Source organism: Mizuhopecten yessoensis, unplaced genomic scaffold (assembly GCF_002113885.1).
Source record: "Mizuhopecten yessoensis strain PY_sf001 unplaced genomic scaffold, ASM211388v2 scaffold10933, whole genome shotgun sequence".
NCBI lineage: Eukaryota > Metazoa > Mollusca > Bivalvia > Pectinida > Pectinidae > Mizuhopecten > Mizuhopecten yessoensis.
The window spans coordinates 761,949-779,136 of NW_018408794.1; the positions used below are offsets into that span (position 1 = coordinate 761,949).

Here is a 17,188-nt window from a genome sequence, read left to right on the forward strand (position 1 = left end):
GATAACCGCCATTATCCGACCGTAATTACTGGAGTTATCACCCTTGGTTTCATTAATGCGATGCATGCGTTCCATGATGTTGTATTGCACTCATTGATCTACCAGTTATGTTGAATGATTTCTCTTTTAATATCAATTACTCACAAATACTTCATATATTTCAATCATACAAACAACTGCTCATTCAATGTGTGACGGGCGTATTATATACCGCTCGCGGTAACCTTGTTTTATACAGGAGATAATTTTCAAAAAAGGCTTGTGAAGTTTTTATATAAATGTCTGAAAAAGGACATGAATTGCATTTTAAATTTCGTTATTGTCTCATCTATATAATAGTGTATCTAATTAGATAATATTGGTCACATTACTTCAAAATTAAATCTTTTGTTTCCCTGCCATGCTCAAGTTTCCAAAGCCACTGTACCTCAATGAGGGACGTCGACCCCATTAGCAAATTTCATCCCTGCCTTTTGAGTGACTGAAGCAGGCTAAAAAAAATAGAAAATTGTCATGCTTTCCTACTACATGGGCAATAAGATCAAGCATTGAAAATTCATATGAAAGATGTTATTTCAGATGAGTACTTGATGAATATGTTATCGTTTGTGTTGTAATATGACATCAAGTAATGTACGTACTTGTTTGAACTCCATGGTACATGGGGTGCTCATGATCACCAGGCAAGGTCGTTGATAAGATATATCAGTAGCTTGACTCTTAAGTAACACTCTGAAGTTGTCATGTATGTCAAGAGCATTATTGACCGAGATTAGTTGGACATTTAACATATGTATAAAATTGATTGATTTACATAGGTCCTCGTACTAAGAAAAACTATGCAGAAAGAAATGTGACAGTATATGTTATTTATCTCAAGTAAAAGTGTCTGTCAAAGTTTTCTGATCGCTGTCTGTATTCTATCCCAGAATCTTTTGTCCTCCTGTTCTCCAGGCCAAGTATATATTTACTGCTCTGCAGCATACTTCATCATCTGAATTGTTCCCAAATAATTTGCTTATGAAATATTCAAATTGTTGGCATAGATAAATATCAAGTTTTGTTGGATTCCAGTCTCTATATCTTCATTTCTGTGTCATTTATTCTTCCAATATTTTTTGTGACAATTGTTTTCTTAAACTATGACATTGTTTTTCATAGGTGTCTTATTGTTTTTCTATAATAATGTATAGAAAGGTTTAGACCTTAAAAATGTCAAATTAAAAGCAGACTAGCAAAAATGATGAAAAAGTATGAAAAAATAAATTATATTAATTTAGTCAGGATCTCGCTATGGAGCAATACTTGATGTCATTAATCATGAATTTATATAAAGACACACCTGAACGAAGTCTGAGCTGAAGTTTTTTTCTTATCTGGTTGTGGAATTTACTGTGAATCATTGTTTAATCTATACATGTACATGACACATAGGAACACTGGTCTGAATCAGCAGGACTAGTTTTTCACCTTGCCCTAACCTAGCTACCAGCCACAGTGGGTCGACCACCACGATAAAAGGAAACTAGTCTCTAATTAGGGATTTGTAGGGGTGACAGTCATGTAATCCAAGGACATATCTGGCGGCCTCAAGGTGGTAGGATTTATTATATATGTGCAAACAGGTATTATCCTGGTTGGAGGCCAGTAGCACAATGTGATTAGCTGGTAACTACAAAGAGATACAGATAGGTATATGTGTACTGCAGGGTCACTGTACATGGCATGTCGGAGTAGAAATAGTTTGCATTGAATCAGATGTATGGGGAAAAAAATCAATTACATAGAGTTTTGAAGAGGCACGGTCCTTTAATTATGATTACCTATACACTGTCAGACTTATGTGTAATCCCTTGTCATTTTCTGATTGTCGTTAAGACCAACATTCAGTATAGTTTACAAAGTCAGAAATTGTCACATTTGTTGAAAATTTTAGAATCTTGTTCAAGGCACATAATATGAATTAAAACTGTGAAACAATAAGAAACATTCACTTCAATCAGGTAAGTTCTAAAAAAGAAGCATTATAGCTGTAATAGAGTGTAAGTTTATGGTGGAGTTACTGTAGAGGTATGCACTCTTCAGTTACCTATTCTAGTTTTTGCCCCATTCCTTTGGTTTCTGTCATGTTGGAATTGAAATGATCTTAAGCTTTTGGTTCTTGCTGATGACACGAGACTTATCCCCTAGATGGGATGACAATTTGATCTCATGGTTTTGTAGTAAATGCTGATGAAATTGGGGAATAAAGCCCTCCTATTATCTTAGATTTTCCGTCAATGCTATTTGTCCCGTTGTTTTTTCCTGGTGGTGGTGTCATTGCTCTTCTCCCTCTGGATGTGTGCCCATAGTTCTTCCTTTGGTCAGCTATCTCTAATACTCAATGAGAGCTGCCAAATGAAGGGCTGTGGTAACATATTGTATCAACACAGACAACGTCGGAACTTCTACAGCTGTTTACCTGTTACTGGCCTTCAGGACTCCCGATCCCCTCACAGAAGTGCTAGATCAAACTTTTATTGTGTCTCCGTGGTACATGTAATAAACAGATTTGTCTGTGGAATTTTTCCAGTTTTCCTACAATCATTTAATTTATCAGTATCATATGTAGGATAATGGACTCCGGGAGTGGAGATTGGAATTGTATGATATTTATTAAATACATTAATCAGTCAATTACATGCAAGGCCTAATTAAGTCATCTTTGAAATACAAAACTTGCAAAACGTTTGAAATTATATGTGGCTTGTGGAAAAACTTATATTCTGGGATAGTCAATGGCATCATGATCAAAATAAAAAATACACAAACAAATGTCAAAATCATCATCCTGTTTGTGGATATAAAATCATGGATACAACTGAGAAATCAAACATGAAAAAAGTTCCCATAAGGGATTATATAATTGTATGTAGGTGTGATCAGGATATAGGCGGATGTGAAGGATAAGTCAGGTTTGTGACGCAGGAATTTAATTATCAGATAGACGTAATAAGACAGATTGTGGGAGTCTAGAGTCCAGACAAGGTTTGACATTTAAGGAGAAAAATCTATTAATATTTTGTTGTTTACATACTGATGGGTGGTGGTATAGGAAGACATTATTGAGATACTTTATACTTAACTTGAGGACATATGACATTTCACATACAGAAACGTAGAATTTCATACAGACATAATCTGACATATTACATTTGGCTGCAGTGTGGAGGTCGGACACTATAACACTACTGGTGGTTAATCTTGGATTGTCTATCACATAAGTCACAGCTAACCAGTGCTGTAATACATTGTGCTCCCAGCAAGTTGGCATTATGAAGGCAAAATAGAAGCCTGAAATTAAAAGTTTGTGTATGGTTGGGGGTAAATCACTAAATCACTGGTGAGAGGTTTATTTTGGCATTAAAATGTACTGGGAAATTTGAGAGTCAAATCAACTTTTTTTTAAATAATGACTAATAAGTTCAACAGTAAGTAGGTATATATATCATTTTTCCTTTTGTAAATCAACTAGTGTTACTGAAGTAAAGTAGTTAAAAATAGCTGCTTAATAGAAATGATAGGTTCACTGACATTGGACATCAGTGGAACATGAGAACGACACATTTGAAACTACATGTACTTATGAACTACTTCTTGGTGTTAAATATTTTGATATTCATTGATAAAATTTTGATACAATATATAATTTCAAAATTACTGGTTTAGGACTTTTTTTCAAATCTGGACACCAGTTAAGATTCAAATTCAATGAAGAAATTGCACTGTAGCCTATTTCTTGGTACAGGGGTCACAGATTACCTGACCACGGAGATTTCCACGTCCAAGCAGAAGAGGTTCAGTCTGGTGACGTTTGTGGACACGCCTGGCTTGGTGGACGGGGATATGAAGTATCCGTTTGATGTCAACCAGTCTATCTTATGGCTAGGTAGGTATAACCTTGTCAATCAACTTCCTCATCCTCTTTACCTTACAAATGATTACTATGTTCTTTGTGTTAAGTGAACATTTTTCCTTCTGAAGTTTTCCTGTGGGAACTTTTTCCATGCTTGTCAATTTGTGTGCCCGGAAAACAGATTTGACAAAGGGCATTGTGTTTTCAGATCTATCTATCAGCTATCCTGATTTTATCTATTTTAAAACTTCCTTAAAATCAAATTAAGATGGTGCATGTATCCTTAAAAACACAAAAAGATGGTACAAATATCCTTAAACAAAATGAAACAAGGTGGCATATGTATCCTTAAAAACGATTTTACAAAAGCGTCATTTCTCAGATTTTCTCATATTAACTTGGACTTTTTTGGTCCATTAGATATGTAATTGAGAATTTGTAAAGTAAATATGTTCCTAAAGTGAGATCAATGACCCCTAACCAATGACTGGTCCAGTTCCATGAATGTCTTATTATTAAGGTTTATCTTACTCAGCAACTATTAAATTTATGGAAAGATAGATCTTTGACTTTGTTTTCTTTTTCCCTGCAAATTGGTATTCAAATTAACACTTGACATTAATCAATAGAATTTTGCTTCTATTTACTTTTTGTCAATCCTGTTTCTTTGTCATTGCAGTTTGATATTTTCAATATTGTTGTCATATTGTGAAATATTTCATATGTCCTCATGCTGTTTTAACATTTCTTCACAGGAGATTTGGCTGATCTGATCTTCGTCTTCTTTGATCCCATCGGACAAGCTTTATGCAAGCGAACTTTGAACTTGGTGGAAGAACTGAGTCACAAACATGCTGATAGAATGAGGTTTTACCTGAGTAAGGCTGACGAGGCAGGACATGAGAGTGACAGACAGGTAAGTTGTTTTACCCAAGTAAGGCTGACGAGGGAGGACACGAGAGTGACAGACGGGTAGGTTGTTTTACCCGAGTAAGGTTAATGAGGGCGGACATGACGGTGAAGGATAGGTAGGTTGTTTTACCTGAGTAAGGTTAATGAGGACAGACATGACAGTGAAGGACATGTAGGTTGTTTTACCTGAGTAAGGTTAATGAGGACGGACATGACAGTGAAGGACAGGTAGGTTGTTTTACCTGAGGAAGGTTAATGAGGACGGACAGGATGGTGAAGGACAGGTAGGTTGTTTTACCTGAGTAAGGTTAATGAGGACAGACAGGATGGTGAAGGACAGGTATGTGGGAGTCAAGCTGTGGAGACGGGACATAAAAATGACCTAAGAATATGGTAAAATTAATATGTATCAGTGAAATGATATTGCACTGCGATGACATCAGAAATCTTCCTACTGCAAACCTTATTTCCCTACTTTGTAACGCAAATCTTTCTACATTGTGAAATCCTCACATGTATGTGACTACACAACAGGCAGAGAGAGGACAGGTTTCCTTATAGCTCTAGCAGTGATTAATGGCTGCAATGCAGTAACTGTTGTGTTATCAACCAGATTTTGATCAATTATTGAAAATTTGCATCATACAGAGTATTAGTCACCTTGTGGTCACATACACATGCATGTATCACCAATCCAGTGTAGGACTGTGCTGGATCAGGCTAGGCCTGGAGATTTAACATGTGTTGAGCTTTCTTGACTCTATTGGCAGGGCACCTTCAATACTATAAAGGAACAAAAGAGAGTCGATGGCATGTTTTGTTTAAAAAATAAAGTTAAATTTTCATATTATAAAACCTGATTTATATATTTTAAATCTCGACATTGTTCTGACTATCATACTTAATTTCCATTGCTCCTTTTGTCATGTTAATTTTGAGGGCAAAACCTGTCTCCACTGACCCACAGACATGAGGAATTGTCCAGGCTAATGAGATTAACAAGTTAACTGACCACTCGCGTTGTTGTAGTAATATAATCTGGGTGTTTGAGATGGTTAGTTATCTCAATGAAGGTAACTCAAACGCGCAAGAAACCCAGACACTAATGGATCATGGCGATTAAAACACTGATTTTGTGTAGGCCTACTTGTCAGAGATGTTTTCAATCATGGATCACCACCATTCAGTAATTATAGGAAAGAGAACTTTACTCTTGTATTAATTTGACAAATATAGCGGATCATCCTGATGCAGATATGGACTCGAGATCACGAAAACATGATTTTATCTGAAGCATCTTTAAGCAATACTTATGTCTTGTTAGTCTTATAAGTGACCTTAGGATTCCTACCTGAACTAGGTACAGTGATCTTTACCAGATCCTGATCAACTATGTGCTGTGGCATCTGATTGGCTGAGACATTTTTTTACTTCTGCTCAAGAACTACAAAAGCAATTGACTCTAAACTTGGTAGAAATCTTCCTTTCAAGATCCTAGCAAATTGTTGTGATCTTGGTTTTTGTCAATTCAACATTTTAAATCGCAACACTGGGCTCTTATAAGGCGAGGCATTTTCAAATTCTTGTCAGAAACTGCCACAGCTATTGACTCCAGACATAGCGCAAATTTTCCTAAGGAGGTCCTGACAAATTCTTCATAATTTTGGGATAATCCGAAATGGCTGCCTTGGCCTCTTATTGGCCGAGACATTTCTGACTAATTCTGAAAAACTGCAAAGGCTAATGTCTCTTAACTTTGTACAAATAGTCCTCATGAAGTCCCCAACAAAGTTTTCCTTTTTGGCCAATCCAATTTAGACTCTTGTTATCTGATTAAATTTTTCATTATTGCTCAAGAAGTCGAAAAGACTAAAAAATAAAAAAATAATTGTTGAAGCTTGAGTTTAAGAAGTCATCAACAATTGAATAATTTCGTTATTTCTCTTAAGAAATATTTTTCAAGATATAAGGTCAATCTTTAGTGAGGTTGCTTTTACTTTTGAATTGGAAGGGGGAGGGCAGGAAATTTAAAGATTCCCATCTGATGTAAGAAAGGATTGAAATATTATTTTCATGATGATGATGTCATACAATAAAATAAGTCCAATAATAAATATAACAAGGAAATTAAACGATCACCTTTTACCCAAAGCCATCTATCAACCCTTATCAATGAAAGTAAACTATACCATGTATTGCTCTGGGCTTGTCTAAGCTAACAGGGTGGGTGGGTGATAAAAGATCTTTGTGTATATATATGGTACAGAACACAGGAAGTGACGCCTCTGCAGTTAATTAGTTTTCCTGCATGGTGATATTCTCTACAAAACAAACAAGATTAGGCCATGAAAAAAAAAGTTGTGTTTCCGGTAGCATGCTCACTTAAAAATAAAGATGATTTTTTTAACTTAGGTTAACGTGATGTTTATCAAGTGTCTTTTGCAATTTGAAAATTAACTATCGAACTTTAATGGTTACCAAAACAAGGAATTCTAATCCAACCTACAGTACTGTACGTATCATTGAGAATAGATTTAATGAATATATATATCATGGTGGAATATATAACTGGCCTTTAGAAATATTGAGGGAAAACAATGTAGGATGAACTCAATCCTAATGCAAGAACATCTGTTGATTGTTTCTTAAATTACAAGTTTTGTAACTTGTTAACTTGTTTAACTGAAACTATATTGGTACAGATTATGTCCGTGGTGCAAGAAAAATAACATGTCAGTATGTCCACGTATTGATATGTATCATCGCAGCATACCAATCTGTAATGCATTGTTATACTGATTACCAACAACAGCCCTAGTCAAGGTCGGACTGTTTGTTGAGTAGCAGTACACTCCATTAAGAGCCATCTTGCCCCTTTCTGATCAGAAGCAGATGTTAAAACATCATCTGGTAATCTCATTTACTACTCTTTGGTGACTTGTTTGTTATGACTTGACCTCACAGGGATTATCATATGGTTTCGAAGACGCAAAACCCTCATCATTCAATCAATTAAACCATGTATTTTCAGAATTGCCACTAGAATCTAATATATTGGAAAGAATTATCATGGTGTCTTATAGATTGCAAACCTGCCAACCTTATGAAATTTCCATTCTGCCTGCTCAAAGTTCAAAACATTTAAAAAAAAATGTTTATATACCCCCTTAGGGAAAAATAACACTTCAAAATGGCATCTTTTTAGTTGTTCCTGCTGGTGAAATCTTTAGATCTTAGCATATATGTATAAGAATAGCTAAGTAAATTTACTGGCTGAAAATGTTCATTGCTGGGGTGCAAAATCGAAATCTAAAATAGTGAGTAAAGTATGAGAAGTGCTAAAAAAAATCAATAAATTGATTTAATATGTTTACATGTATAACCAAGTTGTCATAGTTTGCCAAGTCTCGTTTGAATGAGACTGAAAATTTGTTTCTGTATTACTTGTATATATATTTGTACATGCCTGATTTAAGTTGTCCAAAATTGATTGTTTGATGTTTGATGTTGTAGAGAGTGATGATGCAGATTGTCCAAGAACTGTGTAAGCGACCTGGACTCAACAGAACAGGGTTCGACATGCCCACCATTTACGTACCCAACATGAACTCTAAGGTGAGCAATAGTGATGGATCATTAGTGCTGTACTGTTATACATCTCTCCTGGGCATCATACACAACCTTACAAGTATCATCTGTTGTTTGTAGAATAGGAAACCACATATTGACTTCATCAGCATAGAAACTGATACAGTGTGATAAAGTAAAAGATAGTCAGATACAGACTAGGAAAACCCATATTGCCTTCATCAGCATAGAAACTGATACAGTGTGATAAAGTAAAAGAAAGTCAGATACAGACTAGGAAAACAGATATTGACTTCATCAGCATGGAAACTGATACAGTGTGATCAAGTAAAAGATAATCAGATACAGACTAGGAAACCACATATTGACTTCATCAGCATAAAAACTGATACAGTGTGATCAAGTAAAAGAAAGTCAGATACAGACTAGGAAAACCCATATTGCCTTCATCAGCATAGAAACTGATACAGTGTGATCGAGTAAAAGAAAGTCAGATACAGACGAGGAAAACACATATTGACTTCATCAGCATAGAAACTGATACAGTGTGATAAAGTAAAAGAAAGTCAGATACAGACTAGGAAAACAGATATTGACTTCATCAGCATGGAAACTGATACAGTGTGATCAAGTAAAAGATAGTCAGATACAAACTAGGAAACCACATATTGACTTCATCAGCATAGAAACTGATACAGTGTGTTCAAGTAAAAGATAGTCAGATACAGACTAGGAAAACCCATATTGCCTTCATCAGCATAGAAACTGATACAGTGTGATAAAGTAAAAGAAAGTCAGATACAGACTAGGAAAACCCATATTGCCTTCATCAGCATAGAAACTGATACAGTGTGATCAGGTAAAAGATAGTCAGATACAGACTAGGAAAACCCATATTGCCTTCATCAGCATAGAAACTGATACAGTGTGATCAGGTAAAAGATAGTCAGATACAGACTAGGAAAACCCATATTGCCTTCATCAGCATAGAAACTGATACAGTGTGATCAGGTAAAAGATAGTCAGATACAGACTAGGAAAACCCATATTGCCTTCATCAGCATAGAAACTGATACAGTGTGATCAGGTAAAAGATAGTCAGATACAGACTAGGAAAACCCATATTGCCTTCATCAGCATAGAAACTGATACAGTGTGATCAGGTAAAAGATAGTCAGATACAGACTAGGAAAACCCATATTGACTTCATCAGCATAGAAACTGATACAGTGTGATAAAGTAAAAGATAGTCAGATACAGACTAGGAAAACCCATATTGCCTTCATCAGCATAGAAACTGATACAGTGTGATAAAGTAAAAGAAAGTCAGATACAGACTAGGAAAACCCATATTGCCTTCATCAGCATAGAAACTGATACAGTGTGATAAAGTAAAAGAAAGTCAGATACAGACTAGGAAAACCCATATTGACTTCATCAGCATAGAAACTGATACAGTGTGTTCAAGTAAAAGATAGTCCGATACAGACTAGGAAAACACATATTGACTTCCTCAGCATAGAAACTGATACAGTGTGATCAAGTAAAAGATAGTCGGAAACAGACTAGGAAAACACATATTGACTTCATCAGAATGGAAACTGATACAGTGTGATCAAGTAAAAGATAGTCAGATACAAACTAGGAAACCACATATTGACTTCATCAGCATAAAAACTGATACAGTGTGATTAAGTAAAAGAAAGTCAGATACAGACTAGGAAACAACATTGACTTCATCAGCATAGAAACTGATACAGTGTGTTCAAGTAAAAGATAGTCCGATACAGACTAGGAAAACACATATTGACTTCCTCAGCATAGAAACTGATACAGTGTGATCAAGTAAAAGATAGTCAGATACAAACTAGGAAACCACATATTGACTTCATCAGCATAAAAACTGATACAGTGTGATTAAGTAAAAGAAAGTCAGATACAGACTAGGAAAACACATATTGACTTCATCAGCATGGAAACTGATACAGTGTGATCAAGTAAAAGATAGTCGGATACAGACTAGGAAAACACATATTGACTTCATCAGCATAGAAACTGATACAGTGTGATAAAGTAAAAGAAAGTCAGATACAGACTAGGAAACCACATATTGACTTCATCAGCATAAAAACTGATACAGTGTGATCACGTAAAAGAAAGTCAGATACAGACTAGGAAAACAGATATTGACTTCATCAGCATGGAAACTGATACAGTGTGATCAATTAAAAGATAGTCGGATACAGACTAGGAAAACACATACTGACTTCATCAGCATAGAAACTGATACAGTGTGATAAAGTAAAAGAAAGTCAGATACAGACTAGGAAACCACATATTGACTTATCAGCATAGAAACTGATACAGTGTGATCAAGTAAAAGATAGTCGGAAACAGACTAGGAAAACACATATTGACTTCATCAGAATGGAAACTGATACAGTGTGATCAAGTAAAAGATAGTCGGAAACAGACTAGGAAAACACATATTGACTTCATCAGAATGGAAACTGATACAGTGTGATCAAGTAAAAGATAGTCAGATACAAACTAGGAAACCACATATTGACTTCATCAGCATAAAAACTTATACAGTGTGATCAAGTAAAAGAAAGTCAGATACAGACGAGGAAAACACATATTGACTTCATCAGCATAGAAACTGAGACAGTGTGATCAAGTAAAAGATAGTCAGATACAAACTAGGAAACCACATATTGACTTCATCAGCATAAAAACTGATACAGTGTGATCAAGTAAAAGAAAGTCATATACAGACTAGGAAAACACATATTGACTTCATCAACATAGAAACTGATACAGTGTGATCAAGTAAAAGAAAGTCAGATACAGTCTAGGAAACCAAATATTGACCTCATCAGCATAGAAACTGATACAGTGTGATCAAGTAAAGGTTGTCAAAGTGGACAATATTTAGAAAACAATAACGTAATGTTACACTGCTCAGTTTGAAAATTTCGTTTACAGTAAGTGTTGTTACGGAGTGACATGTAAATTCTAAAATCACAATTGAAATTTCTGCTGGATTTACTTTTAGCAAAAAGAAAAATCTTGCACTGCCTTCTTTTGAAAAACAAGAAAATCTGAAGGGTCAGTTCTGCTCATTTATCTAGAGAGAAACAAAAATTGATTAGAAAGCAAAGTAGAAATTCTACAACTGTAGATTGTTCCTATGGTCCTTATTTGAAGGTTAAAAGGATGTTTGCAAAGCATAGGATGCAAGTCAGCATTAAATGTGACTGGCAGACAAGATAATTGACATTTTATGATAATTACATTGTCTGGTGCGGCTGTTAGCTACAGCTGAAGGGAGATAACCTTTATCTTCAAGCTGAAATGTTGACTGTAGAAATGTATTGTTAGGCTTCTGATAGTAGCTGGGACAGAAAATTTATTTTGACCTTACAAAAAATAGATGAAAGGTATCATTGTTTTTCAGCCAATCAAAAAAAGGATATTGAATTTTAATTGTTTCACTCTTCCAACAAAAGAGGGAATAAAAGTGTTTAATTATTTCACTTTTCCATGAGAAGTTATACCAACCAGATCAAGATTACAAAGGTTAAATATTGAATTGCTTCTTTTTATACTCCGTTGTGGGGGGGGGGGGGGGGGGGGGGGGGGGGTATACTGGAATCAGCTTGTCTGTCTGTCTGTAGAAAAAGTGTTGCCCGGACAACTCCAGATATGATAACTACCACCTGAAGTTGTGCATCCAGGTATAATTTTTTCTTTCTGACCCTTTTTACGAAGTTATGGCCCTTTGAAAAAATCCTGAAACTTTTTGTCCGGACAACTCCTTCTAAATTTATAGATCGATTTCAACGAAACTTTCCAAATATGATAACTTCCACCTGAAGTTATGGCCCTTTTTGAAAAATACTTCTCCACACAACTCCTCCAACATTATGCTCCTAATTTCAATGGAACTTTTCAGATATGATAACTACCACCTAAAGTTGTGCATCCAGGTATTTTTTCCAATCCTTTTTTATGGAGTTATGTCCCTTTGTTGAAAAATCCTTGTCCTGACAACTTCTCATAATCTACTGGGCCAATTTCATTGAACGTTTACAGATATGGTAAAAAAAACCTGATGTCATGCATCAGGGAAGGATTTTTTCATTTTAAACCTTTTTATACACGCCCGTCAAATTTGACAGGAGTATTATGGTATGGCGTTGTCCGTCCGTCCGTCCGTCCGTCCGGCGTAAACTTTTGTTTGTCCGACTGATCTCTTTGAAACTTGGTATACATTATAATCATGATATGAAGTTGGGCCCCCCTAAAAAGAATTTTGATTAGACAATTTTTCCAAAAGTTAATGCCCTTTGTTCATTTCAGTATTTGATTTTTGTCCGGCAATCTCCTCCTACATTTTTCAACGGATCTCTTTGAAACTTAGTAGGCTAAATAATCATGATATGTTGTTGTGTTCCTTGAAAAGAATTCTGATTCAACAATTTTTGCAAAAGTTATTGCCCTTTGTTCATTTCAGTATTTGATTTTTTATCTGGAGATTTTCTCCTACATTTTTATAGCATGTCAGCTAACCAGTCATTGAATGATGCAGATCTTATTTCAATGTAAGAAAGTATATAACACTTTATGGCACTCTTTGGGCGTATATTGTTCCGCCCCGCGATACTCTTGTTAAGGAATTATGGCCCTTTGTTAATAATCTTTGTCCTGACATCTCTTCCTTAACTACTAGAATGATTTCAGAAAAACTTGTTCATCTTGGCTTTCAACATTTGGTTTGAACGTATGTTTCGACATACCTTTAGCTTACAGTTCTGGTTTATATAGGAGCGGGGGTTATTAGTTAGCCTTTGGCCTACAGTTCTAGTTTTTTCAAGTGTCTTTAGCAATTGAACAGCGTCTGTAAAGTTTATTTGACTTTTGTAGGGAAGCCGCTGTGCTAACCAGATAGAGGAGGTGTGCAAGGACATCGAGAAGACCATCAATCAGACGATACAGAACACGCTCAACAGTCTGGAGCGCGACTGTCACCAAATCGCAGATATGGTCACCACGAAGCTTCAGGAGGACAGGTAACACTCTAATCTTGTTTTAGATGTACTGTCAAACTTATGTGTATGTGAAATGAAATCAAAATGAATAGCATTTTAAAAGATTTTTACTTAATATAGCATGAACATGAACCTATCAAAACGTGCAATGCTTTTCTTCTCTGTTGTGTTATATGTTAACAGCTGACATTTAAGATCAATTCTCCACACACTTTCAATTCTAATGGATGGTTTCTTGAATATTTTAAACACTTTTATTTATCTTCCAATTTTGACTATGAATTATACAAAGATAAATGACACTGGTGTAACGACAGTCTGTTTATGACTTTTATAGCGTGAAGGCATCTAACAACCTGAGAGCGAGGTTCCGGGGAGCTGCCTGTGGTTTCTGCGGACTTATCTTACCGATGTTACTGCTGACAACCTTCATGTTCAGTACCAGACGAGACTTCGTCAAAAAGATGCTGGGCAACAATCTCTATATCACCATCTACGGCTACTTGGTATGTGATTTTAAGAGACTAAAAAGAGAGACAGATTTTGTTGAAAGACTGTAAATGTATTACATGTTCTGTTATTCACATACTTGGCAGATATATCTTGATGTTAGTTAAATTCTTTTTATTTTTTAGTAATTTCTAAAAAGGGTCAAGAATTTTGTTTTTGTTTATTTTGGCAAACAATAACTAGAGTATACACAAATTATTATTTTTGTTGCAGTTTCAAGTCTTTGTCAATTTCCTGATATATATTTCTGATCATATTTTACCTATCCTGTAGTAATACTATAATTGTATTTTACCTTCACAGGGTATCCTGGTATTGGTTTGGGAGGGTATACCTAAGGAATACTAGAATTGTATTTTACCGACACAGGGTATCCTGGTATCGGTTTGGGAGGGTATACCTAAGTAATACTATAATTGTATTTTACCTTCACAGGGTATCCTGGTATCGGTTTGGGAGGGTATACCTAAGTAATACTATAATTGTATTTTACCGACACAGGGTATCCTGGTATCGGTTTGGGAGGGTATACCTAAGGAATACTATAATTGTATTTTACCTTCACAGGGTATCCTGGTATCGGTTTGGGAGGGTATACCTAAGTAATACTATAATTGTATTTTACCGACACAGGGTATCCTGGTATCGGTTTGGGAGGGTATACCTAAGGAATACTATAATTGTATTTTACCGACACAGGGTATCCTGGTATCGGTTTGGGAGGGTATACCTAAGGAATACTATAATTGTATTTTACCGACACAGGGTATCCTGGTATCGGTTTGGGAGGGTATACCTAAGGAATACTATAATTGTATTTTACCGACACAGGGTATCCTGGTATCGGTTTGGGAGGGTATACCTAAGGAATACTATAATTGTATTTTACCGACACAGGGTATCCTGGTATCGGTTTGGGAGGGTATACCTAAGGAATACTATAATTGTATTTTACCGACACAGGGTATCCTGGTATCGGTTTGGGAGGGTATACCTAAGGAATACTATAATTGTATTTTACCGACACAGGGTATCCTGGTATCGGTTTGGGAGGGTATACCTAAGGAATACTATAATTGTATTTTACCTTCACAGGGTATCCTGGTATCGGTTTGGGAGGGTATACCTAAGGAATACACGTCCTACGTCTTGTTTGGAATCCTTGGTATTGCCCTCTTGATGCTGCTCGTTGCTAAGTTTGCCTCCCGGACGAAAACAACATTATCTCGGAAACAGAAGCGATCTCTTGGAGAAATTAAGGATCATGTGCTTACTACAGTAAAGGCCAAGAAGGTGAGTTATGCTTCATCTTAGTAATTCAAAGTCTGGAAAATGTTGTATTTTTTTGTACTGTTTTTGTACTGATTGGTTTATAGAGGTCAAAAATGCTCCTGTACAGTTTCATGTAGAGGGACAAGTGTCATATCTGGATTGTAAAATTACTATAATAATAATAAAATCTTCTATTTAGAAGGGTTACATATTTAGATTTATATGTTATTTACAATATGGCCCTGTAATACAATTTACAATGGACATGATACATTAAATGACACATACAGATGAGAATATGATAACAATATTACTGTAGTCCATTATAGTGTTCAATGCATACAAATGTTTCCTTTCTTTCTTTTCAGCAAAACCTTTATTCTGAATACCTCAAGCAAAGTGTGGCAGACCATGACCTTTGATGACCCAAACACAACCTTTGACCTTCATCTCATCCGTCACGGCTCTTCATTCCTGACTCATTTAGGAAGGAAGGGAGGGACATCACTCATTAGCCATGGGACCAGATTCTCACATTTCATCACAAAAGAAATCTACATCTATTTATTTTTCATAACATTTTCTTGTTATCACAAATAACTTTTTCAACATTTTTGTGAAATGTGATAAGTGCTATAAATGACTGCTATATCAGTGTTGTTACCTCAAACCATTTTTGTGAAATGTCTGATTTTATGTTTTGGTTATGTGTAATACAGCAGTGCCATCTGTGAAATTAAAGACTTAAAAGAAAATGCAAGTTTTCTCAACACACATGTGGATTTAATGTCTGAAAAATATAGGGTGAAGGGGGAGGGGGGCTGATCGTTTAAAAAATGCTGAACAAATTAGTTGTAATACTTAATGACAAGGACACAATTAAGTTTAAGAAGTCTTGCCTTCAAAATCATTATTATTTTTTCTCTCTTGATTTTAAAATGAAAACAAAAGGTGAATTTTTTAAATGAACATTTCAAGACAAAATGCATGGAAGTTGGATAACTTTGCTTGCATTCACCTTAAAAAGATAGTTGAAGCAACTGTTCCTAGTTTGGTTGTGTTGTTTAGATCATTAAAAGCAGTATTTAATTCTTCAAAATGATTAATTTTACATACAGGTTCAGAAACAAGGAAATCGCTATAAAATGAATCTCATGTTGATTTTTTTTATCTTTCTTCAGAAACGTTTTATGAATGATATTAGCTTTAATCCTGGACAGCGCTCTGGTGTGTGGTGATGGTGGTGGTAGAGTAGGAGATCCGCGGTGTAGGAGTCAGAGTTGTTTATATATCATAGGAGCTAGTCAGGTTCACCATCATTGTCAGTAATGTATTCATCACAGCGATCACCTCAACTTCACAAAGTATAAAGTATTTTGCCTAGACATTGATTTTTATTGCTCAGGTTTAGGTTCAGGCTATTCCGTCTTTGCGTATTGCAGAGTTATCTTCTCTTGGGAGCAGGTATTGATTGTTATGTCACTTATTTGTTAGAGTAATGTCATCAATGTTTGAGAAAACGACGTTATTTTTTCACACAAACCAATGATGTAACCATCAATACCTGCTCCCAAGAGAAGATAACTCTGCAATACGCAAAGACGGAATATCAGTGGCTTTACCTGATAGTTTGTCAAAAGCTGTTTGAAAATGTTATATGATTATACTCGGTTACCATGTTGAAATAACAGAAGCAGGTGGAGAAATCAAGTTGCTGAGGTGAACATTATTGGCTATGCAAATTAATTTCCTGATGGTACATAATATATTTTTTGTGAGGACAGTATTGTGACTAATTGATAGATTGTTATATACTGAAAGACAAAAGATTTGTGTGGAGGAGTGTCAATTATAAATAAATGTTTGAAATCTGTGCAATATTGTGAATTACATACGCAGTTCATATCATCATATCATGCGTTGTTTGACAAACAATTATGCAAACATTTTTCCTGTT

The 17,188-nt window shown here is 35.5% G+C and overlaps 1 protein-coding gene across 4 annotated transcripts in view; it reads left to right on the forward strand.

Moving 5' to 3' along the window:
* Positions 1–16,723, forward strand: part of LOC110463820 — a 70,993-nt gene extending 54,270 nt beyond the window's left edge. The window contains exons 6-12 of one of the 4 annotated variants that reach the window (XM_021518699.1): positions 3,788–3,928; positions 4,651–4,811; positions 8,321–8,422; positions 13,325–13,470; positions 13,787–13,955; positions 15,055–15,252; positions 15,600–16,723. In XM_021518699.1, the coding sequence (XP_021374374.1) occupies positions 3,788–3,928; positions 4,651–4,811; positions 8,321–8,422; positions 13,325–13,470; positions 13,787–13,955; positions 15,055–15,252; positions 15,600–15,653 (971 nt within the window). In that variant the 3' untranslated portion in view covers positions 15,654–16,723. The other 3 variants (XM_021518700.1, XM_021518702.1, XM_021518701.1) reach the window with 3 other exon arrangements.
* Positions 16,724–17,188: the final 465 nt, after the last annotated feature.